Source organism: Fusarium oxysporum, chromosome X, assembly GCF_013085055.1.
Source record: "Fusarium oxysporum Fo47 chromosome X, complete sequence".
Lineage (NCBI taxonomy): Eukaryota > Fungi > Ascomycota > Sordariomycetes > Hypocreales > Nectriaceae > Fusarium > Fusarium oxysporum.
Genome location: NC_072849.1, coordinates 2,571,298 through 2,593,110, shown reverse-complemented (window position 1 = coordinate 2,593,110; position 21,813 = coordinate 2,571,298). Strand labels below are relative to the sequence as shown.

The 21,813-nt window shown below is 48.6% G+C and overlaps 7 protein-coding genes across 7 annotated transcripts; 3 read left to right on the top strand and 4 right to left on the bottom strand.

The window, feature by feature from the left end:
* Positions 1-359: 359 nt before the first annotated feature.
* Positions 360-1,911, bottom strand: FOBCDRAFT_146980 (uncharacterized protein; the record flags this gene model as incomplete). The annotated part of the gene is made up of 4 exons (XM_059608247.1): positions 360-1,136; positions 1,209-1,352; positions 1,404-1,828; positions 1,884-1,911. The coding sequence occupies 4 exons, from the start codon at positions 1,909-1,911 to the stop codon at positions 360-362; spliced, it is 1,374 nt and encodes a 457-aa protein (XP_059466079.1).
* Positions 1,912-4,692: 2,781 nt separating this feature from the next.
* FOBCDRAFT_233035 (CoA-transferase family III domain-containing protein) lies at positions 4,693-6,391 on the bottom strand. The gene has a single exon (XM_031191985.3). It carries the CDS (start codon positions 6,253-6,255, stop codon positions 4,744-4,746), a length of 1,512 nt encoding a protein of 503 aa, XP_031033216.2. The 5' UTR covers positions 6,256-6,391; the 3' UTR covers positions 4,693-4,743.
* An 889-nt stretch (positions 6,392-7,280) lies between these two features.
* Positions 7,281-8,308, bottom strand: FOBCDRAFT_233034 (uncharacterized protein). The gene is made up of 2 exons (XM_054707286.2): positions 8,011-8,308; positions 7,281-7,920 (listed from the first exon to the last, which is right to left on the bottom strand). The coding sequence occupies exons 1-2, from the start codon at positions 8,161-8,163 to the stop codon at positions 7,366-7,368; spliced, it is 708 nt and encodes a 235-aa protein (XP_054563261.1). The 5' UTR covers positions 8,164-8,308; the 3' UTR covers positions 7,281-7,365.
* A 244-nt stretch (positions 8,309-8,552) lies between these two features.
* Positions 8,553-10,592, top strand: FOBCDRAFT_280804 (fungal-specific transcription factor domain-containing protein; the record flags this gene model as incomplete). Its single annotated transcript, XM_031191983.2, has 1 exon — positions 8,553-10,592. One exon carries the CDS (start codon positions 8,553-8,555, stop codon positions 10,590-10,592), a length of 2,040 nt encoding a protein of 679 aa, XP_031033214.2.
* Positions 10,593-11,877: 1,285 nt separating this feature from the next.
* Positions 11,878-18,077, top strand: FOBCDRAFT_191486 (tannase and feruloyl esterase-domain-containing protein; the record flags this gene model as incomplete). Its single annotated transcript, XM_059608709.1, has 9 exons — positions 11,878-13,635; positions 14,073-14,120; positions 14,174-15,803; positions 16,229-16,691; positions 16,751-17,199; positions 17,250-17,329; positions 17,378-17,519; positions 17,569-17,749; positions 17,795-18,077. The coding sequence occupies 9 exons, from the start codon at positions 11,878-11,880 to the stop codon at positions 18,075-18,077; spliced, it is 5,034 nt and encodes a 1,677-aa protein (XP_059467999.1).
* A 456-nt stretch (positions 18,078-18,533) lies between these two features.
* FOBCDRAFT_244736 (Alpha/Beta hydrolase protein) lies at positions 18,534-19,693 on the bottom strand (the record flags this gene model as incomplete). Its single annotated transcript, XM_031191978.2, has 3 exons — positions 18,534-19,094; positions 19,147-19,554; positions 19,616-19,693. The coding sequence occupies 3 exons, from the start codon at positions 19,691-19,693 to the stop codon at positions 18,534-18,536; spliced, it is 1,047 nt and encodes a 348-aa protein (XP_031033209.2).
* Positions 19,694-20,305: 612 nt separating this feature from the next.
* On the top strand, positions 20,306-21,809 carry FOBCDRAFT_207876 (uncharacterized protein; the record flags this gene model as incomplete). The annotated part of the gene is made up of 3 exons (XM_031191977.2): positions 20,306-20,358; positions 20,415-20,599; positions 20,668-21,809. The coding sequence occupies 3 exons, from the start codon at positions 20,306-20,308 to the stop codon at positions 21,807-21,809; spliced, it is 1,380 nt and encodes a 459-aa protein (XP_031033208.2).
* Between the last annotated feature and the right edge of the window lie 4 nt (positions 21,810-21,813).

The following is a 21,813-nucleotide window of genomic DNA, read 5'->3' as shown; positions in this document are numbered from 1 at the left end:
AACACTCTTGGCAGATACTCTATACAGGGCTGTGCATCGATCCATAACATGGGACACTTGCAACGGTGATTGGCTCTCTCGCATGGCTAACTAGAAATAGCTTTAGCTTGGATCAGTCATCGCCCGTCTCCACTTGAGGAGACCAGGGTAATTGGCTTATGAGACTGCAAGGGTTCGGTCCTGTGCCGTTTTCATTGGATGGCCGGATAACTACCAGCAACCCTGTAACATGGTCACATCCTGGACAATCACCAAGCCGTCATCAAATTATGCGGATGCGACAGAGGGGAGGACAGCAGATGTGTTGCCAGGCAGTGAAGCAATGAGGAAGCGATAGTGAAAACAGAAATACTATTTGCCTAATTCGGATACCATTCGCCGATCAAAAATGTCTCGCAATTCGAAAACGAAAGATCCTGTATCTCTGTCTCCAACAGCAAATCAGCCATTGACACAGCCAACTGTAGACCCATCCGCACTCCAATCCTTCTCATCATTGCACCAACCCACTGCCTCTGATCAGCGGAAGTGGTTCTCTGTATCCCAGCAAAGAATAGAGGCCAAATAAGTAAGAAACCTCCGGGGATCGGATTGCTGCCTAGATGCATTGTCTGAGCAAAACTCTCAACCCTATCGTCTTGAGCACGGTATCCAAGATGGTATGCAACGCTGTGGCAGATCCCGTCTGCCATCGCGGCTAGGACTTTAGCTGAGCTTTGCAATGCGTCTTTTTGCTCTGCAGTGCCGTGTTTGAGCGTAGCTATAATAATGGACTCGTGAATCAAAAGTCTGACATTGCGGTAACAATTCCACACGCAAGCTATCCAGGGATCTGTATACATGTCGTACTGTAGATCATATCTACTAGAAGGCACGCCGTTAGGACCAATGGATCTGTAAGACTTATACACCCAGCTTGGCGGTAGCGTTTGTGCCCAGTCTTCGAAAAGCTTATCGATCTTAAGAAGCCTGTCAGAAATCACAGCTGGGTCTGTGATATGCTGGTACTTGAGCTCAGCGCGGACACTAGCTAAGACCTCATTGATCTCGGAAAAGCGATTGACCGGGACAAGGTCGCTGTTCTGGCTTCTTTCGGCCCAACTCGACCATTTTGAGATCTCAAATGGTATAGGTTCCTGCAGCTGGTGGCATGTTGTGATCTAGTCCTGGGTCAGTGGGTGTAGCCCACAAGCGGGAATCCGTCTTACCATGATGCGCCGCATCTGCATGAACATCTTCAAGCCAACTACGGTCTGGAACTGGGCTGGTCCACGCATTTCGATGCATCTTGCTGCAGCGATAATGTGTTGGCTGAACGCTTTCAGTGAGCCAGTGTCTGCAAAAGCAATAGTCTAGTACGAATTAGTACGTAAAATTCGAGTTTGAGATAAGCGAGGCCGCACCTCAAAGGTCCCCATTAGCAATACTGCACCAAGCGTTTCATCAGACACTCTCTGAACAGGATCTTGCAGGGCAATCTGTAATTGACGAATGGCACTATCATAAAGACGGAATGCTTCTGCCCGCCATTCTGACACGTTGCCGGCATTAGAAAGAGCAGCAAACCCCGCAGCCGCTACTGTTGTGCTGAGAAGCCCGAAAGAGGACTGTTGATTGCGTATGAGCCCTGGAAGAAACTCATGGTTGTCCCTTAAAGGCAAGGTTCCTCCTGCACTAGTCATATCAAAGACGTACTGCCGCATAAAGAAAGTAGTAGCTCTGTCCCGTGCTGGGGGAGATACAGGTCGTTTCCATACTTCAGAGTCCGGGGTCACTGCAGAGCCTGATGATGCTGTACTCAGTGCCCCAGCATTCTTTCTGGCAAGATCTGCAGTGGTTTGGTTGCGGAAGAACATTTTACTTTCCGAGGGCCCTGGGCATACCCATCCAGCCGTTTTGCACTGCGTGCATGATGGGGCTAGCTCATCGCACTGCTTTGTGTTAGAGATGCCATCAATAATATCGAGATTTCCCAAGGTGGAAGTCTATATATGTTTACCTTTATTTTTCGCTTCTTACAGGTCGCACACCCACGGCTAGGTTTCCCAGTGTTGACCATGACTGATGAAATCCCGATTGAATGAAACAATGGTCATTCCAAATTTCCCAAACACAGATTGGGGATGCTAAGATGTGCAGAATATATATGAGGAATTTTATTAATCCGCTGGCTTCAGGTTAGAGTTTCACCAAGCCCCAGGCGCCGAGCCTTTAAATGTGACGTATCATTGCATTGCCGCCAGTTCCAGGTCCTGGTAGAATGGTGCTAATGGGATTAAATGCATGCGCCTTTTAGGCGAGAATGTCAAGACTGGCAATGCTACGATGTACCGGAGCTGGAGGAGGCGATGCAAGACCCCTGTCATGCTGGTGGCCCAGTAAAATTCGAGGAAAAAGTGGCTAAAATAGAAGGTGAATCACCATTAGTTACACCAAGCGAAAGTCTTCGCGCATTCGCAACTAGTGGGAATGATGAAAAAAGTGCGAAAGCAGTCCGAGCTAAAGGATCCGAACACAGCCTCAGTATATGCCTCGAATCTTACTAAGGATTGAATAATGCTGTGGTTTCCTGCTTGATCTTTCGATTTCTTATACTCTGGTCGATTGCAACCCTTCAATTATATGTTATTCAAATCCGCAAACGCTGTGAAGTCCAGAGTCGCTTTTTACTTACCCCTCCTTATCCTATGTCTAGACCACAGTCAAGTGATTATAAAACCAGGATCCATAGCAGATGGGTCAGATATCTTTTTCTGACCCCTGTTCCTCTAGGAGGACGAAGCTTCCACTATCATTGGACGGATTTCTCTCTTGAATTTATTCTCGTCACTGTAGCAAAATATTGTTAAGGCGGCGATAAAGATAAACAAGCCGGGTCGCGATTTTATGAACGCCGCTCTTGTAAGAGTATTGCTATACTGTCTTTTATTATTTGTAAACTGAAATCTTCCATATAGAATTTTGCAGTTACAGGTTTTGGCAAGTATTCTAATACATAACTCTGACCATGTTGATATCTAATCTGGGGTTAACGAATTCCATTTAATTGTTTAGCATTGCTTTATTTGTATCCCGGTTACAGAAGAGAATTTATGTATTTAGCAATGAGAATACTTAACCAAGAGTATACAATGACTATTGCACAATATATAAAAAGGACAGGACCGTGAAAAAAATGCATGTTTAAGAATTAGAAGCTATATCTTAACCAAATATCCCAAGGATCGATGAGACCTTAAGGAACACCACAGTTTCGAGAAGAGAACCTGGAGTAGCTATATCGGTTGGATCAGAATACAGAGCAAGCTGTGAGAACTCACAATCCCCTAGTCCATCCCAAACAAACCTGGATAAGCACATGGGGTCGATTGAGCAGGCTCGTGCACATGTAGCAACGGTCTTGCACTTATCGAAAGATCTGTAAGGTTGTATCCAATTGTTATTCCACGCCATCTCGCCATTACATGCCCCAAGCACAGGTTTGAAGAAGTCGGACGAGCAGCTTCATGCACCGATGAGCATTTTTCTGCCCACTGCTGTGCCGTCAGAGTCCAAAGTGACCAAGTCTGAAAAGGAGCCGGAGAACATGTTGCAAGTCTGAGAGACACTGTCGTATTGCCAAATATGGTAGAGAATGTTCTTTGTGCATAAATGGGCACAGTCTGCTTCGAGTAGGACGTTGCTGGTATGCTCATCGGGCTCCTTCCCAGCCCAACGAAAGCCAATATTACCGTTACACTATTGAAGTCCGCGATCCAATCAGGAGACTCTCTTCGTAAGAAGGAGCACTGAATTGAGGCAAGGTCTCTGTATAGAGGTTGCAAGTTCCGGATGTCTGGAAGAACCACGAGTTACGGTTGTCATCGTCAACACAGCTCTCCCGGCACTCCTGCTCATCGGTAGCTCCAATTGTTTTGTAACCACGGCTTAAAGCGTTGCCACGATATATTTGATTGGCGCAAAAGACTTCAGGAGTAGCGGAAGACGTGGTAGCTGCAGCAGTAGTTGTTGTCTCGATTATTGAAGAGAATCCGGTCGTTTAAGCCTCGATAGCAGTAGTAGTGTCGGTGGTAGCAGTGGACTCGATTAAAATACTAGACTCCGTAGCCGATCCAGTCTCAGAGCTGACGAGTAAACCACTAGTTTCAGTAACAGACGGCAGTATGGTAAAAGATCCCGACACTGTTGACTGAGAGGAGACAGAAGAAGCTGTCTCAGTGGACCAGCCGTGGTATGCGGCTTGCATGGGCTAGCGCTGTCACCAATAATGCTGAGGTAGGCCAGAGCAGCCACAAGGCGCTTCGACTTAACCATAATGATGAAGAGTAAAGAGTGGAAATCGCCCAAAGGCATAAAAGAATGACTGATTCAAGAGAGTGAAGTGAGACAGAATGTTACTAAAAGGGAAGTCATATCTTTTTGTTCACTGATTGTCGCAAATTGCGTGGTTGTTCGGCTGAAGTGACATGCACAGCTGTTTGTAATGGGGCTGTCGATAACAGTGACCAATAACTTGGGTCAAATAGGCTTGAACTAGAGCCAATTCACTACGCCACATTGCACTATTGAATTATTTCGAATGGAGTCAGATGCAAGCTTGGACCTGTAAGGACTCTTTTCTTCATTGGCATCTGCTGCGAATAAACATGCAGTAATAACCAGAGAGAAGCAACATACTACATATCAAGAGGCGGAAGCATCTTCTTAAATGTTTTTGAATAATGACTGAGTGGCGGTACTACTTTAGTCCCATGCCGGCTTGTCGGAGCCAAGTGGCTTTGGCATAATATCCCAACCAACCTCTAAACCCTCCACCGTAGCACTATGCCTGATGGACTTCATGGTGCCAAAGCCTGTTTCCTGGATCTCGAAATAATCCTCAGGCACATCATCGGGCTTTTCAAAGTCTTTCGCTTCAAAACCACTCGCTCCAGGGTACTGGCCGAGGCTTCTCAGATATTTCATCATGCCTGCCAATGAAACATCGACTCTCCATGAACCGCCGTTGACAGCACGATGATACACAGCAGCCATGACGCCAACTGCAAGCATATATCCACCTGAATGATCGAGAGCCTGGCAAGGTGTTGGGCGAGCAGCCTCGCCCTTTCCAGCGTGCTCAGCTTCAGAGACATTCATGCCTGAACATGTCTGCACAAGCGAGTCAAATCCACGACGGCCTGACCATGGACCTTCAGGGCCGAAAGCAGACATGTTGGCTATGATGATGGTTGGATTGATCTTTCTCAACTCATCTTGGGACAGACCGTATGAGGCAAGACTTCCAGGTCGATAACCTTGAATAAACACATCGCAGTCCTTGAGAAGGTTGAGGAGCTGCTTTCGATCCTCAGACTTGTGAATGTCAAGTTGGACAGTCTTTTTCCCTCGCCCAAATTCCCGGTCAACCCTCGGCAGATCTGGCAGTGTTGGTGAAGTCACCCAAATAACCTCGGCTCCATGGGCCGCTAAGGTCTTGCCGCATAACGGTGCAGCAATCACCCGACTCATCTCAACAACCCGAAGACCTTGTAGGCACTTGAGATTGCCAGGCTGCATCGTATTTGGCAGCCCAACTGGAGACAACTGAGAGACCTGCTTGATGCTAATAGGGAAGTTGCTGATGGCCCTCGACTGGGGGAGCTTATCCCACTGACGGTATGAGCGCAGAGCATATATCGCGACTTTACCCTCTGCCGTTCCACAGTTCTCCAAATCAATACTAGCCCAATCTGCAGTCTGCTGAGATACCTGGTCCCGAGTTGCACCAGCTTTCACGCCAAGCAAGTCAAGAGTACCTTGAACATGGTTTGGAAATCCGTCATGGATTCGAACGTAGCCATCTGAGGTCTTGTGCAATCCACCGATAGCGCCCCCTGATGGAGAAGCAAGCTCGTCAGAAACGGTATATAATCTTTCGCACTTGTACTCTACGACTGCGTGCTCGAGCGGCACCGTGACTGTAGGAAGGTGGATCTTGTTTCGCAAGGTATGAATCTGAGCAGCCGCAAGCGCAGACAGCCCGATAGAGGCTTGTCCGAGGATTCCGATTTTGAATGACGAAGGAAGGGCTGGGCCTTCTTTACCAGGAAGCCTGACAGCTGTCAAAGAGGTCTCGGGTAGACCAAGACCTGTCCAGACCTCCTTCAAGACATCAAATGATTTGTAGTTTGTTCGGTCAATACTATGAGAGGCCTTGTTTGCATCGGGTATATGAATATTGCTCAATTCTGAGGCGTGCTCCGGTGTCGGCATGATAGCGGGATGTGGCGGAGAGATCGCCTTGGATGTGAAAGCCGGTAAAACCTTGAATATTTACCAGTACAACTCACACCCAAGAATAACAAGTGCACATATGTCTAGAATGGCTGGATGGCTTGATTGGATGAAGGGTGAAGGGATGTTGCAGGAACTTGTCACTCGCGCCCTTAATCGGCAACTTTCTTGACCCAATAGCCGAGTAGCCAATCATGTCGTGTCATCACCCATACAATGCCTATTCATCAAGATTCCAGCCCTTCCCATAAAAGCGCCAAAAACAACAAGAACACCGTAAGAAAATTAGTAAATGTAAGCCAGTTGGTAAAATAGCTAGCTGATAATATATATATAGTTTAAGTAACCCAGCCAGCTTGCTTCGGCGGCTTTTAGATAGCCAACTGTAACCTATTAGAATGCTAAACTTAGCTGTTTCTTATCCTAGAAATGACTATAGACTTAAGTTTATGAGATAGCATCTCGAACTATCGGTGGCACCACATACCTGAGAGCATCGGAGTTATTCCCATTAGCTGAGAATATGTCACATTGACAGAAGAAGTAAACATGGCCCCAGGGAGTAACGCTGAGGCATCACCTGTCTAAATGTTTCATAATACGGAGAAAGGTGGTGAAATAGGTATTGAGCCACGCAAAAAGATTGTATATAAAAAGTATAGTAAGCTGTCTAGCAAAGGCCTACCTAGACCGAGTTTATAACATGCCTAAGTATATATTCGCAATAAGCCTAATTAATAAAGGGATGCTTTTGATTATAATAGAGATCTAGCACTTTATATTAATACTTCTATTAGGAAATAGAGGGGATGCGTATATAGAGAGGTAGAGTAGAGATAGTACTACGGAAGTTTTTATAACCCTAAAACATAATTAAAAGATTTCTAAGACTAGGATAGAAAAATAGAGGGGAAGGGTAGTGAAGCTAGTAGACTTTAGAATAATATTAATATATAATAAGCTATAAGAAGGATACTAGCTATTATATTAATTTTTGAAAGCTAGTCAATTTAGGCCGCAAAGGTTATTAATAAGAGCCAACTCTAAACTAACCAAAGCTCACGTGTCTTCAAACCCAAACCGAATGTTCTATTTCGCAAGCGTACTCACGCACGGCAAGTCGTGTATCCAACGGCCTGTTCCTTCAAGTGAACCCGTAACAAGCCAGCTGGCCAAAGCCGCTCTACTGATACTAGTAGTCCAACCGGGCTCGCCAACGTAGCCAGCAAAGACATCTTCCTGCTCTCGTAGAGCCCTCCATGTAGCCGCGTCAGAACCTCCAGTCACAATAAAGAGACGGAAGATAGTCCAGTCCACATCCTTGTGGGCATCAGACTCGAACATTCGAGTGATGGACAAAATCGACTGGTAAGCGGATGGGCCCGCAAGGCGCAGAAAAGTCACCAAGATACAACGTAGAAAGGAGAAGCGGTCTTGTGGCAGGGAAGCGCTGACAGTGCCCATGGCCAGGATACGGCGGACATTGTGCTGTGCCATAATAGGTAACAGGGCGGCATAGAAAGAGGCGTATAAGGTTGGGTCCGGCACCCGCAGAGAAGTAGGGCCGAGGAGGGAGATGATAGCGCTGCTACGAGCAACAGCAGCGGATAGACCTTGGAGGTCGCTCAATTCGCCCTTGATAACCTAGTGCCATGTTACTAATTTAGTCATGGGCTGTGTTGCCTGGAACTCCAGACTGCTTCTACACATCAATGCAAGCAGTAGTGTGCTCACCTCAAGCAGCGGGTTTTCTGATAAATCTTGTGGCACCTTGGCCGGGTTGCGGACAAAAGCGATTGCGGGTTGCCCACGGTGGATAAGTTCTCGGAGCACGCAAATACCGGAGGGTCCGGTCGCGCCGAGGACGAGGATGGCCGGGCCCGACATTGATTCGGGAAGGATTGGTGTTGTCACGACCTTGAGAAAGAGCGCAGCAAAGCTAATCGTCGTGCCCAAGGACAATAGCAAAGTATGAGGCTGAGCGGATAGAAAAGAAAAGAAAAGAAAAGAAAAGAAAAGAAAAGAAGGGGAGGTATGAAGTCTAGTCTATCGTGATTCCGCCTGCTGGGACCTCGTGGCATTATATAGGAGGGACAATAGAAGCCGCCTGAGGCGGCCTAGGCCTAGAATGGAAGTGCGCGCGGGGTGGGCCTGTGCGAGGTCTGTGCTGGGCTCCAGGGATATCTTAGTCTAATTCCACAAGGTCCCCTCCACGTTGGCTCTTCTTCTTATACCTACTGTATACATCCCTTACCCTACTCACCAACTACGCTGCAATGGCCACATCTCAGGGCTGCTGGAGCTGCCGTGTCCGCCGCAAGAAGTGTGACCGTCGCAAGCCCGTCTGCGGCATCTGCGACACCCTTCACATTACATGTCATACTGGGTCCCGCCGACCGCCCTGGCTCGATGGTGGTGCTCAGCAGGCCAGAGTCGCCGCTACCCTCAAAGAAGAGGTCCGACAGGCTGCCGCCCATCGCCGCCAGCGCGCCCATATTCTGCGCCTCGAGGAGCGTTCCTCATCCTTTGCCCGTCACAATGATGAAGATCAAGCCGACAGGAGCCAGGAAGACGATGACAAGAGCGCGAACCACGACAGCCGTGGTCATCATGGCAATGGTAATGCCGGCCACACATGCCTCGATGGCTCTGCCGACTCGTCCGAGCTCGACCTTGGTTTCATCATGCATTACATGGACCATGTATTCCCCCTGTTCTTCCCCTTTTACAGAGCGTCCAGGCTCGATGACGGCCGGGGCTGGCTTCTTGCACAGCTTCTCAAGAACCCCACGCTGCTTAGTACTGTTTCGTGTATGACGCTCTTCGTCTTTTCCATACAAGCCTCCGACACTTTCACCAATAAGGTTGCGCCATGCAGTGCCGTCTTATGGGACAAGGTTACCTGCCAGCTGGAGAAGACTTTCAGCACAATCAAAGGCGATATTGCCCGATTGTTCCCCCCCACAAGCAAATTTGCCACATCCACCCCCAACTCCGCGTCATTCCCAGCACACATTTCACCATCACCAACAAGCACCGCGGATTTGCGCCATGTATGCGAACTCCTGACAAGCATTATCCAACTCCTCTGCTTCGAGATCGGCACAGGCAACAGCAAGAATTGTGTCATTCACCTCGACGCCGCGCTCGAGCTGTTCGATATAATCGTCAGGATCTCCCTGGAAGCCACGGTCGCCGGGAACAAGGAGCAGCAGCAGCAATGGCCATGCCTTTCACACGTTTTTCGCGCCATTGCTGGGCCGCCGTGGACCTTAGGCACTTACAACGGGCCCGCCCCTAGAAATGCCGACCAGATGGCATTCCGCTTTTTCTCATCTATCCTCGTCGTATACGACATCATCATGAGTACCGCTCTGCTCAAAGCTCCAAAGTTATATCCATATCACAGACAACTACTGCCGTCCTACAAGCCATATGAAGCACCATCTAATTATTCCTCGTCTTCGTTCGTACGCAACTACAGCAGCGGCCCCGACACGAACGGTCATAGCATTCATACTACTAATCCGAAATTTCCAATGGACCTGCTTGACGTTGAGGGCATTATTGGTTGCCAGAGTTGGGTTCTGGCGGTTGTTGGCGAGATCGCGACACTGGCCGCGTGGAAAAAGGAACGCCAGGCACAAGCTCAACTCGACATGGTCGAGCTTGATAGCTATGCCGCAGATCTCAGATCTGTACTCGAGACTGGCCTGGCAGAGTTGCCTGCACATCCTTCACGGAGCACCTCGTCGAATTCGACACCGAGAACAGCGACAACACATGACGGTATCAACAGTCTAAGCACCACTGGGATGACACCGAATACGCCTGCACAGCAATCTTGGTCCAACACGACGCGGTCCCATATTGTGAACATGACTACCCGGATCTGGGCCGATGCCGCCCACATTTACCTGTCCGTAGTTGTCTCTGGGTGGCAGCCTTGCGCAGCAGTCATCAGAAAATGTGTGCTGGAAATCCTCGCACTACTGGAGGAGCTTCGAGCGATTGGCGATCACCGTCACCGAGAGACGGAAAGGTATGATTGGGCGACTTTGAAGACCCTCGCGTGGCCGTTTTGCGTCGCGGGCTCCCTTGCCAAGCCTGGATCTGATCAAGCCAGGGTACGGGCACTTACTAAAGATTTGGGTAGTCTTGAGAACGTCGGTACACTTCGCCTAGCTACCGAGATCGTGGAGCTTACATGGCAAAGCACCGCAGGGGCCTGGGGTCACTCCGAGGGGGGCGCTTTACAGGGCATGGACCTGGCTTCCTGCTTGTGTAGGCTAGGGTATCCAGTTTTGCTGGTATAATATGATTCCAGCAAGGCCTAAGCTTGTTTGTATAACTTTGACGATTGCACTCATAGACCCTGCCCTACGGAGTCGGAAGCTCGTGTCACGATTTGTCTATGTACGACCTCTGCTCTTGGCAACGCTACCACTAAATCATCGTTTATTCACTCTGGGACTTGCCGTGCCCGAAAAGAAAAGTAGAAGCATGTTAAGATGGGAACTTGTGAGGTTGTTTCTGCCCAATATATAGTGATAGATTGAAATCCAGTGAGCTCAAGGATGGCCATAGTGCCCACGGATGCCCACTCAAAAAAGGTTCCTCAAACCTGCTGTATGCGTAATGCTGTAACATGACAAATCTTGCTCCGAACCATCCTCAGGCCTTTGGTAGCATAGCGGTGGGCTATTGATCCAGATATATTACACGGAATCCGGTCTGAGGTCTGTAGAGGAAGCTAAGCAGAAAGATCAATGGGTAGACTAATTATGCCACTTCAGTTTGTTAGGTAATCGCGACGAGGCCACAGATTCCAGAGGGACAAATACCTAAGCAACAACCCGGATACTGCACATACAACAATGCCCGTAGTCGTATCTAAAATTATGATAATGATATTTTACTCACAACATTGCCTAAGAAGCTGTTATCTCGAACAGGAAATCATCTTTCTATGTAACCCTTATCACGAGAGCACTAGAGCAAATCAGGTTTCTTGCGCGAGGATAACAAAACAAGAGAGACAGCCCACAGTCGCTAGGCTTGGGTACAAAGACACAAGAAAGAAAATATACGTGGGTCCTAGGCTGCAGGTGTAGTGGAATCCCGGACTACTTTGGAGAGGCATGGAATATCACTGCTTCAGAAAAGCTCAAGAGTCGCAGCGCTAGCGCTGGGTGAGTTCCAGCACGCGCCATCTTGCTAATTATATCCAAGCCATTGATAAAACTTAGTTCCATCTTATTGTCATGGCCCCAACTTTAAGTATGCCCCACTTTAACTCGGAACACCTCCACACGCGGAAAGTGGGCATCTAGTCTAAGCCTCCTTGCCAATTTCGGATCGCCACCAGCTTCCGACTGAATCAATTACTTCATTCTAATTCAGTTCTCTGCAACAAATTCTTAAATATGGAACAATTAACGCGTGGCAGATTCCGGGCTTGGACCTGTGGGTGACGAAGCCTCAGTCGTCGAGGGAGTATAAAATCATGAAAGAGTTGCGCCATGTCGAGCAACCAGCACCCAATATTGAGCATCACTTTATCATAATTCCCCCTCGCTCTAGAATATCTCACTTGCCATCATGCGGCAGTCTTTTGGAGTCGTTATGGCTTTGCTATCCTCGCCATCTCTCGCATCGTCTCTTTCGGAACTATGCACCCTCTCGAACCTGAAAGCTGCGCTGCCCTCCAATGGAACCCTTCTGGGAATCGATATGATCCCATCTACTATCACAGTTTCCACGGCGGTTTATAACGCCAGTGCCGGTATGGGAGGTGGACCAATGAGGCGAGATACCGATACTTACAACTACTGTAACGTCACTGTCGCGTACACCCACGGCACCAAGGGTGACACAGTCAACCTCAAGTATGCCTTTCCTGATCCCGAAAACTTCAAGAACCGGTTCTATGTTGCGGGTGGAGGTGGTTACTCTCTCAACACTGATACTACTGGCGGCCTCAAGTATGGAGCTGCCGCAGGAGCCACTGATGGTGGATACGATGCCTTCAACTACAGTCTCGATGAGAAGTTCCTTCTCGGCAACGGTTCCATCAACTGGGATGCGACATACATGTTCTCTTATCAAGCACTCGGAGAGATGACCCAGATCGGAAAGTATATCACCAAGGACCTTTATGACATGTCAAAGTCGAGTAAGGTCTATACCTACTACGAGGGCTGCTCGGATGGCGGACGAGAGGGAATGAGCCAGGTTCAACGATGGGGTAACGAGTATGACGGTGTCATCGCTGGAGCTCCTGCATTTCGCTTCGCGCAGCAACAAGTCTTGCACGTCTACCCTGCCGCCGTTGAGCAAACACTTGACTACTACCCCCCTCCTTGTGAGCTCAAGAAGATCATCAACGCCACTATTGAGGCCTGCGATGATCTCGATGGAAGGAAAGATGGCGTCATCTCCCGAACGGATCTTTGCAAGATTCACTTCAACCTCAAGTCACTCATTGGCAAGGAGTACTACTGTGCAGCTGAGACCAGTTCTTCACTTGGCTTTGGGTTCAGCAAGAGACAGGCTCCCGGTAGCCAGATGAGCAATGCCCCAGAACAGAATGGTACTATTACTGCTGAGGGTATTGCCGTTGCTCGAGCTATTTACGATGGTGTCTTTAATAGCAAGGACGAAAGAGCGTATCTGTCTTGGCAGATTGGCTCTGAACTATCTGATGGTGAGCCTACCTACGACAACGAAACCGACAAGTGGACTCTAAACATCCCCTCTACTGGTGGCATGTACGTTGCAAAGTTCATTGAGCTTCTGGACCTTGATAACCTTGAGAACCTTAACAATGTCACGTATGACACCCTGGTAGACTGGATGAACACTGGTATGGTCCGCTACTACGACAGTTTACAAACTACTCATCCTGATCTCACAACCTTTAAGGAAGCTGGTGGCAAGCTCCTCCACTACCATGGCGAATCAGATCCCAGCATCCCAGCAGGTTCTTCCGTCCACTACTGGCAGTCTGTTCGATCCATCATGTATCCAAAACTGTCCGATGAGAAGGCACAAAAGGCTCTTTCTGAATGGTACCAGTTCTATCTCGTGCCTGGAGCTGCTCACTGCGGCACAAATTCTCTGCAGCCGGGCCCTTATCCTCAGAACAACATGAACATTATGATCGACTGGGTTGAGAATGGTAAGCAGCCATCGAGACTCAATGCTACTGTTTCTTCAGGCGACTATAAAGGAGAGACACAGATGTTGTGCCAATGGCCCAAGCGACCTCTTTGGAAGAACGATAAGAGCTTTGCGTGTGTTGATGACGAGAAGTCAATCGAGAGTTGGACATACAGCTTCAATGCTTTCAAGATCCCTGTGTATTAGTACCCTTTGAGCTTCGACAGGTAGATGATCTCGAGCAAGTACGAAGATGCTGTCAGTGTATCCAAGTATAACCTTTAGGACGGTTTGTCTATCAAGAGAGCAAAAGGAGCTTCGTGTCTCTTACCACCATCTCAAATCATTCTATAGTCGCTATCAACTTAATAGCCAGCCTGCAGCTTAGTAATAAAGGAGAGCGATTATTGATAAAGTCACTATCAAAGATCAATAGTGTGAGGGCTTCTCCCATTAGTCAATTTGGTAAGCCAAGCTAGCGGATGTTGCAGATATGGATAAGCTCACTGAGTCAGTTGACTATTACTCTTTTACTAAAATGCCGAGGCTAAAACAAACCGGCCCCCTCGCCTTTTCACTCCACAATTCTCGCTCTTGATTCCTCAATTACTGCAACCTGACAGATCCAGAAATAGGCGATTGACACAACCCTCAATCTCACATGGGTTCTCCAAGCCCGAGCCGTGAGTCGTCACACTCATTGGGATCCCAATCGCAATCCCAACTCCAACAGCAGCCGAGGACCCAACGGTCACGAGGCGGATGTCAGACGTGTCGGGTGAAAAAGGTCAAGTGCGACGAGACGCGACCGATTTGCCGACGATGCATCCGCTTGGAATTGACTTGCGACTATACGCGCCTCCCACGCAAGAAGTACACCAGGCGCGTTATCGCTTCTCCTGTTGTATCGTCTCCTGCAAACTTGACTGCCAGCGCAGATGCGGCTTCAACGCCTAGCACCAGTTTCACAGCCCCTGGCGATCATCCATATTCTGGAGAGGCTTACTGCGAAGGCTTTGGGGTAGGACCGTTATCCGATGCTCAGAGTGCAGATATCAGTTTACCGCCACTCGGTAGCATTGCCGACGACGGCCTTGCGCTTGAACTCTCACCTGACTGTGCCGCTATCTTGTTCCCTTCCGATCACTCGGCAATCCACTTCTTCCGATTTGTCCTTCCAGGGATGGTTGGTACGCGGATATCGATGCACAGCGGCCCTGGTCTGGTCTGGAAGTTGGCTCAGCAGAGCCCCATGGTCCTTCATATGGTATGCGCAGTCAGTGGCCAGTCCTGGTCTGAGAAGACAACTGGTTCTGAGTCAGATGCTGAGTTCAGACGACTGAGAGCTATCCAGCACTATAGAGATGGTTTGCAGATGCTCGCTGCGGCTACGCAGATCCCTAGCGAGATCACGTATCTGCCACCTGTTCTAGCTACCTTGTGGCTCATGCTCTTGTATGAACTCAAGTTTGGCGATGGTTGCGGTATTGGCTTTGATGCACATCTACGAGGCGCCACTTCTATATTACTGGGTCGATCGCAACTTGCCAGTAGCGAAAGTAGTGAGCACCATGTGTCACATATTATTGAAGCTGAGAGCTTTTGCTCTGTTTCCTGCAAGATACTCATATGGCTCTCGCACGCTGATGGAGGTGCTGTTTTGAATGGCTTTGGCGGGGCTTTCAATAACCTTCTGGGAGACTCTTCACGTGGCATGTCTGAGAGTGAAGCGCAGGATCGCTTGGAACGGGTCAGACGACTGCAAAAGCGATCTGTTCTTGCCAACTATGACTTGTGGGGAAGGTCGTATCCCCAGACAGAGCTGTTGGAGGACCTGCAGTGTAGTGACCTATCATGCTTCGATGCCGAGTCCGCTCAGCTGAAGTTTATGGTTGGTGCCCTAGCTGCAGCTGAGTATCGAGATAATGTCCCCCACGGTTCGTGGGGACAATCTGTCGCAGGTGCCATCCGCAACGTCAGATCTAGATATGGAGAGTTGATAAGCGTGGCTAACCGCCTCGAACTACCCGATGATGGACCCCATAGACGGTTCGTGATGGAAATGCAATCGGTCGTTTCCTGCTTTCACGCGATTTTTGTCTGCTTTCTCCGCATTACTCGCGGACAAGAACCAATGGCACCAGAGCAACGCGAGGCCATGAAAGAGATCATGTCGCTAGCCTTCAAGGTTTATCGAGACCAGGGAGAGGCAGGTCTAGCCCGGCTAGGTTGGCCATTATTCGTGGTGGCGATCGAGTCAGACGATATACTGCATAGATCTTGGGTACTGGAGCGGTTTAGCGAGCTTGCATCCCATGGGGAGAACTATCGGCAAGCTTATCAAGCTATACGGGTCGCTGTAGCAGGTCGGCCACTGGATGAAAGAACAGCGGGCTATTTCGAAGTGTTCCGCGTCGAGTCGTTTCCGCGATTTCTGCTCTGCCAGGGCTGCTGATAAGAGAATCCATAGCAGAATTTATGAAATTGCCGATCGGCATTAAGCGTTAACTCATCTTGAATTACCCGACGACATTTGCAGAATCTAGACCATCCTCTCCACATTCGCCTTCACCCCCGCATTCTGCACTCCAGATTCCCCAGTAACCAAACACTCGGGATGGAATATGCAGGCTGGGAGAGATATGGCCAATCCCAATAGGGAGACAACTATTGATAAGCTACTTGATCTCAAGATTGTGGCGTTTTCATCTATCTGAACTACCAAGACCTCATTTGATACTTAATCTTCACGATCGAACAGCCTTCAATGTCATCCATTCCGACTCTCCAGACCTCTACTTTCACCTGCACTTTGTCTTTAATCTAACAATACTCCAAATCGCCAGCATCATGTGGTCACCAACCGGTATCATTGGGCCTTTTCAGCCCAAATCGAGTCGACTTACAGTCATGCTCCTCGTTGCAAGCGCGGCGGTCTACGCAACGACTGCCGGTTACGACTCGGCGCTCATGAGCGGAATCAACATCATACCCTCCTACACCGAGTTTCTAAACCTCAACACTACTACCCGTGCCTTGAACGTGTCTGCAAACTTCATTGGATGGGGCATTGCATCCCTGACCATGGGTCCCGTCGTCAACGCGATTGGTCGCAAGAACTCCATTTTGGTGGCTCTCTTGACCAAGCTTTTCAGCATTGGATTGGTTGCTGGCTCCCAAAACTTTGCCATGTTTATTTCTGGTCGAATCATTCTGGGTGTGGCTTCTGGACTTTCAAGCATTGCCGGTTCAACGTAAGAATGCCCTCTGTCCTGCGTAACCAGCTGCTTTAGCTAACCTCTCTTCAATACAGTTGGCTCGCGGAGACTCTTCCACCCAAGATTCGCGGACTCGGTCTAAGCATTACCTTCTCCGTCTACTACGTTGGTGCCTTGATTTCCGCAGGCATTACCTATCGTACTGCCGAAATCTCTGGAGAGTGGTCCTGGCGTCTTCCTATTCTTTTACAGAGCATGTTCTCCTTGATCTGCATCTTCTGCCTCTTCCTGACTCCCGAATCGCCTCGATGGCTTTCCCATCAAGACATGTTGGAGGAATCTCTCCAAGTCATAGCGTCAATTTCTGCCAATGGAGATCAGTCAAACCAGGAAGTTCGTGAACAATATCAAGGCATGATCGATAGCAGAGAAAGGGAGCGATCCGAAGGCAAGACAGCATCATATACTGAGCTTTTCACGACTCGTTCTGCTCGGAGGCGACTCATGCTTGCAGTTTCAGTAGCCGTCATCGTCATGGCAAGCGGTAGGTCACATGTGATTATGCGAATAGTCTGTGTATACTGACTGCATCAGGAAATAATATTGCATCCTTTTTCCTTGGCGACATGCTCACAAACGCTGGTATCACCAATAGAACTACGCAGCTACAAATCGTATGTTGGGATATTCCGATACTTGTATGTGTTGCTAACTGTGTCCAGAATATCGTATTGCAATCTTGGTGTCTTGCCTGTGCTATGTTAGGGACGTTTCTTATGGATAGAGCTGGTCGAAAGACGCTCTGTCTCTCTGCCTGCGTCGGAATGGCCATCTTGATGTTTGTTATTGCTGCACTGACAAAGAGTAAGCTGCGCCAGACCTTGAACATATTCTCAAGCTAATACTTTCATAGCTTTCAGCACTAGCCAAGACCTCGCTGGGATCTATGGGACTGTCGCTTGTATCTTCCTCTTTATGGGTGCATACAGTGTTGGCATCACTCCTATTACGCAACTGTACCCTCCTGAAGTTCTTAGCTACTCTATCCGTACTAACGGAATGGCTATATGGGCTGGAACGATTGCGATATTCGCGTGAGATCCCCGTCAAGTCCATCATATCTTGGATCATGCTAACAGTAGATACAGCATTGGAACCACCCTTGTGTTCCCCATTGCGCTTGAGGCTATCTCCTGGCGCCTCTACTTTATAATCGGAGCATGGGATGTTCTAGAGACCATCTTTGTTGCTGTGTTTTGGGTTGAAACAAAAGGACTGTCTCTCGAGGAGATTGATGAGTTGTTTGAAGGGGTAGTTTACAACGGTCATGGAGCTTCTGAGGTTCTTGAAGATGGGATTATGACTAAAGATCAAGATGGAAAGGATCGATCTGTCTCTATTGCACGCTCGGCCACGGAGTAGCCTTTTCAGCTAGAGCTTGCACTGCAATGTCGCTGGCTCCATCGATGCACCCAACAAGCCAATTTATTCATCTGCTTTAGCTTTAACATTATTCATTTAACTGCTCTCACTAAAATTGACCGACGTCACCTACGTTCCAACTACTTTAATTGATGTTGCAGTGAAGAATCGGTAGAGACAGAAGCGCCGAGACTCCGAGTTTGCAGCCGCATCTCTTCCACTGTTGGTGTCTTCGACAGCATACAAAAAACAAGGTCTATTGTATTTGACAGCATATTTGAAGTTAAAAAAGTTCTGTGCGGTGATTATAAGCTCTGAGCCACAGGTCTCAACGGTGTCCGAGCCCATCTGCTTCCCATCTTCCTGAGATTCAACCAGTTGATGAACTTCACAAAATGCATACATCATCTTAAGAAACCGCTTAATAAATATAATACGTGGCAGGGGCACAGGAAACTACTTCTCCCGACCAAGTAGCCATCCCAAACCATCAACCGCGTCCTTGGCAAACCTGGCGCTTGCACTATGAGTCGGGTAATCATACCAAAAAACATGCGGCAACCCCTCGTACACAACCGCCTTAGTTTTAACGCCGCCCTCGAGTCGAAGTTCCCTTTCGTAAATCAATGCCTCGTCCCTCAACAGGTCAGCCCCACAGATTTGGAAGAACGATGGGGGCAAGCCTGTATGTCCAGTTGGCCAAAGGAGCGGATTCCAAAGCGGCGAAGCGAAGTCTGGCTCGACAGCCTTGTCATAAACCTCTGTAGACTTTGCAGTGAGTGCCATACCATCCTTAAGCTGTTCTCTACTGTTGTAGAGAGGTTTATACTTGTCAGTAAGTGCTTGTGGCATCAGAGCAGGCGGAACGGAGTGGTATAGCCCAGTGAGTGGAGGTGAGAGCTTTTCGTCCCGAGCTTGGTGAGCCAAGGGGATGCTGAGATGTGAACCAGCCGAAGTCCCACCAAAGACAAAGCCACGCGTTGGGTCAGCTTGAAGAGTGGTCGCGTTCTTGGATAGCTGTTGCCGCTCATGTTTAGTGAAAGAAGTCTTCTTGGAACACTTGACTTACCCATGTGAGAGCGTCCCAGCAATCGTTATATGCAACTGGAAACTTGACTTCTGGAGAAAGTCGATACTCCAAGCTCACCGCGACGCAATCGTATCTTCGGACCGCTTCAACACAGGTTGGCATCTCCATCTCTGCGTTGCCTAGAATGAAGCCTCCGCCATGAATAAGCACTACAAGTGGTCGATCCGTCTTCGACTGGTCAGTCTTGCGACGATAAACAAGCGCTCGGACTTTGAATCCATCCCTGACAGGAATGTGAATCTCTTGCTCAGACACCTCATCTTGCATTTTCGAGCGAAGAACATCAGCATCCTGCTGGAAGAGACTGTCAAACTTGGCTCGCGTTTGCGCTAGGGTAAGGTCCTCGGCATCGCCAGTGAACCTCCCCTTTGTCCCATTTTCTATCATCTACATAATTCTGGTTAGTGATTATAAACGTTAATGGCTACCATGTATACTATTTACTGACTTCTTGTAACTCATTGTCAATCGTCGCTGCTAAATGCCATGTTTTAGGCTTGTTGATATCAAAAGTCCGAAGTGTCATGATTAGAGAATAATGGAGCAGTCGAGCAAATGGAGATGGTAAGGCGTAAAAACTTGGATGAATGCAAATTGTGTAGAATCACAGACGCATTAATAGGCATCATTATGATATGGCTCTGTTCAACCCACTGCAGCTCGGTATAAAGTAACAAATTCCCTCTCTGTACCAATGGTCGAAGTGATTCAGGTGGTATCGGGTAAGTTCGTCAACACGGTCGGCATTTTCAGCTGTTTGGTCGGTTAATTGAGCTGTCGAGTCGCGCTAGCGGGATTGGGTTAGTGAGTGGGACATGACCAATTCTGCGATCGGCTAATTCACATGAGCAAATGCGCCCTCACTCTATAGCTGAAAGCGAGGGTGGCCGAGAACAGAATAGCGATGGTAGCCTTTACAGCCAGGTGGAAATGAATGATGGCCGATTGGAGTTCCGTATCTGACCTCACTCTTGCTAAATTGCTTTTATATACAGAGTACCAATTAACCACATCGCTTTCTTTCTGCATCACATTGATTCCAATAAGTTACTTCCGGTTCCTGAGCAATCGCCGATAAGCCATCAGTCGTCTATATTTGCATTAGCATTCACCTTGGCATTTGTATCCTTTGAGCAAAATGTCTTATACTGAAACAGAGCAGCTTGAGCTATCTCAGCAGCTTGTGCTGGAGTAAGTCTTTCGGCATGTCGTTAAGTTTGAGTCACTCAACTGACAACGACAAATAGATGTGACCTGCTGGACCACAGATTTGCAGCCCTGAAAAAGTCACTTGTCAAGCCTGAGAACAAACAGAAGGTGATAGAGTCATATGAGCGTCTGGTCAAGATTCTGCGCAAGGAAGTCGATCATATACACAAGCATGGAGCTGCTCTGGTTCCAGAAATTGACTTCGCCGACGTCCAAAAGAACGGTGTGTGTTCGAACAATGAAAATCTTCTTTTGATATATTCATGAAGTCCTGGTCTAACTTGGTTGTAGGTGGCAATCTTCCTGATGACTTCACCAAACTGGTGCATGAGCGAGGCTGTCTGATTCTTCGAAACGTCGTCAGTGAAGAGCAAGCGGTTAGTTGGGAGACGTCTCTGAAGGACTACACCCAGCGTCATCCAGGCGTAGGCGGTCACCCCCACCACAGACCAGCAGCTTGGAACGTGTTCTGGACCAAAGCACAGATGGAAATGCGAACCCATCCAAGAGTCTTGGAAGCCATGAGATGCGTCTCCAGGTTATGGCACGTATCTGATCCAACAATCCCTATTGATCTCGACAGTCAGGTAATCTACCCTGATCGAATTCGGATCCGCTATCCCAGCAATGATCCCGGGCAGTTTCCCTTGGATCCTCACATGGATAGCGGCGCAATCGAAAGATGGGAAGATGAAGAGAATCGAAAGAACTACGAAGCCATTTTTGAAGGAAACTGGCAGGATTGGGATGCGTGGTCTGCAGATCACCGTGTGAAAGCCCAGAGCGATCTTTATCGTACGGGAACAGCTTGCTCAGTATGGAGAAGCCTCCAAGGATGGCTGTCCCTTTCGAACACACAGACTGGTGAGGGAACACTGCGAGTACTGCCCAGTCTGAAGCTGTCTATGGCATATATTATGCTACGGCCTCTGTTCCATACTGGAGAGTACAACGATTCTCTGCCCACCTTCCCGGGTGCCACTCCAGGTCAAACCCAGTTCTTCCCAACTGTTGAGGGCCATCCGGATCTCGACATCAAGCGAGCAATCGTCGGTATTCCTCCAGTTAGACCCGGTGATTATGTGTTCTGGCACTGTGATCTGGTCCATGGCGTGGATCCCACGAACCCAGGGCTTGTCGACTCAAGCGTGTCATACAACGCGTGTAATCCGTTGACACCCTACAACATTGAATCCCTCCTGACAACTCGGGAGGCTTTTCAGAAAGGAGATGTTCCGATCGACTTCACGCGATCCCATGGTACCTGGGAAAGGGAATACGACCATGAAGATTGCGGAGCCAAGGTTGAGAACATTCTTACCAAAGTGGGCCTTCAGGCAATGGGTCTTGAAAGACTTGATACGGAAGAAGAGGGTTTGACACAGGGCCAGAAGGAGGTGCGCGAGATGGCTAATAGGAAGCTGGGACTATGAGTGA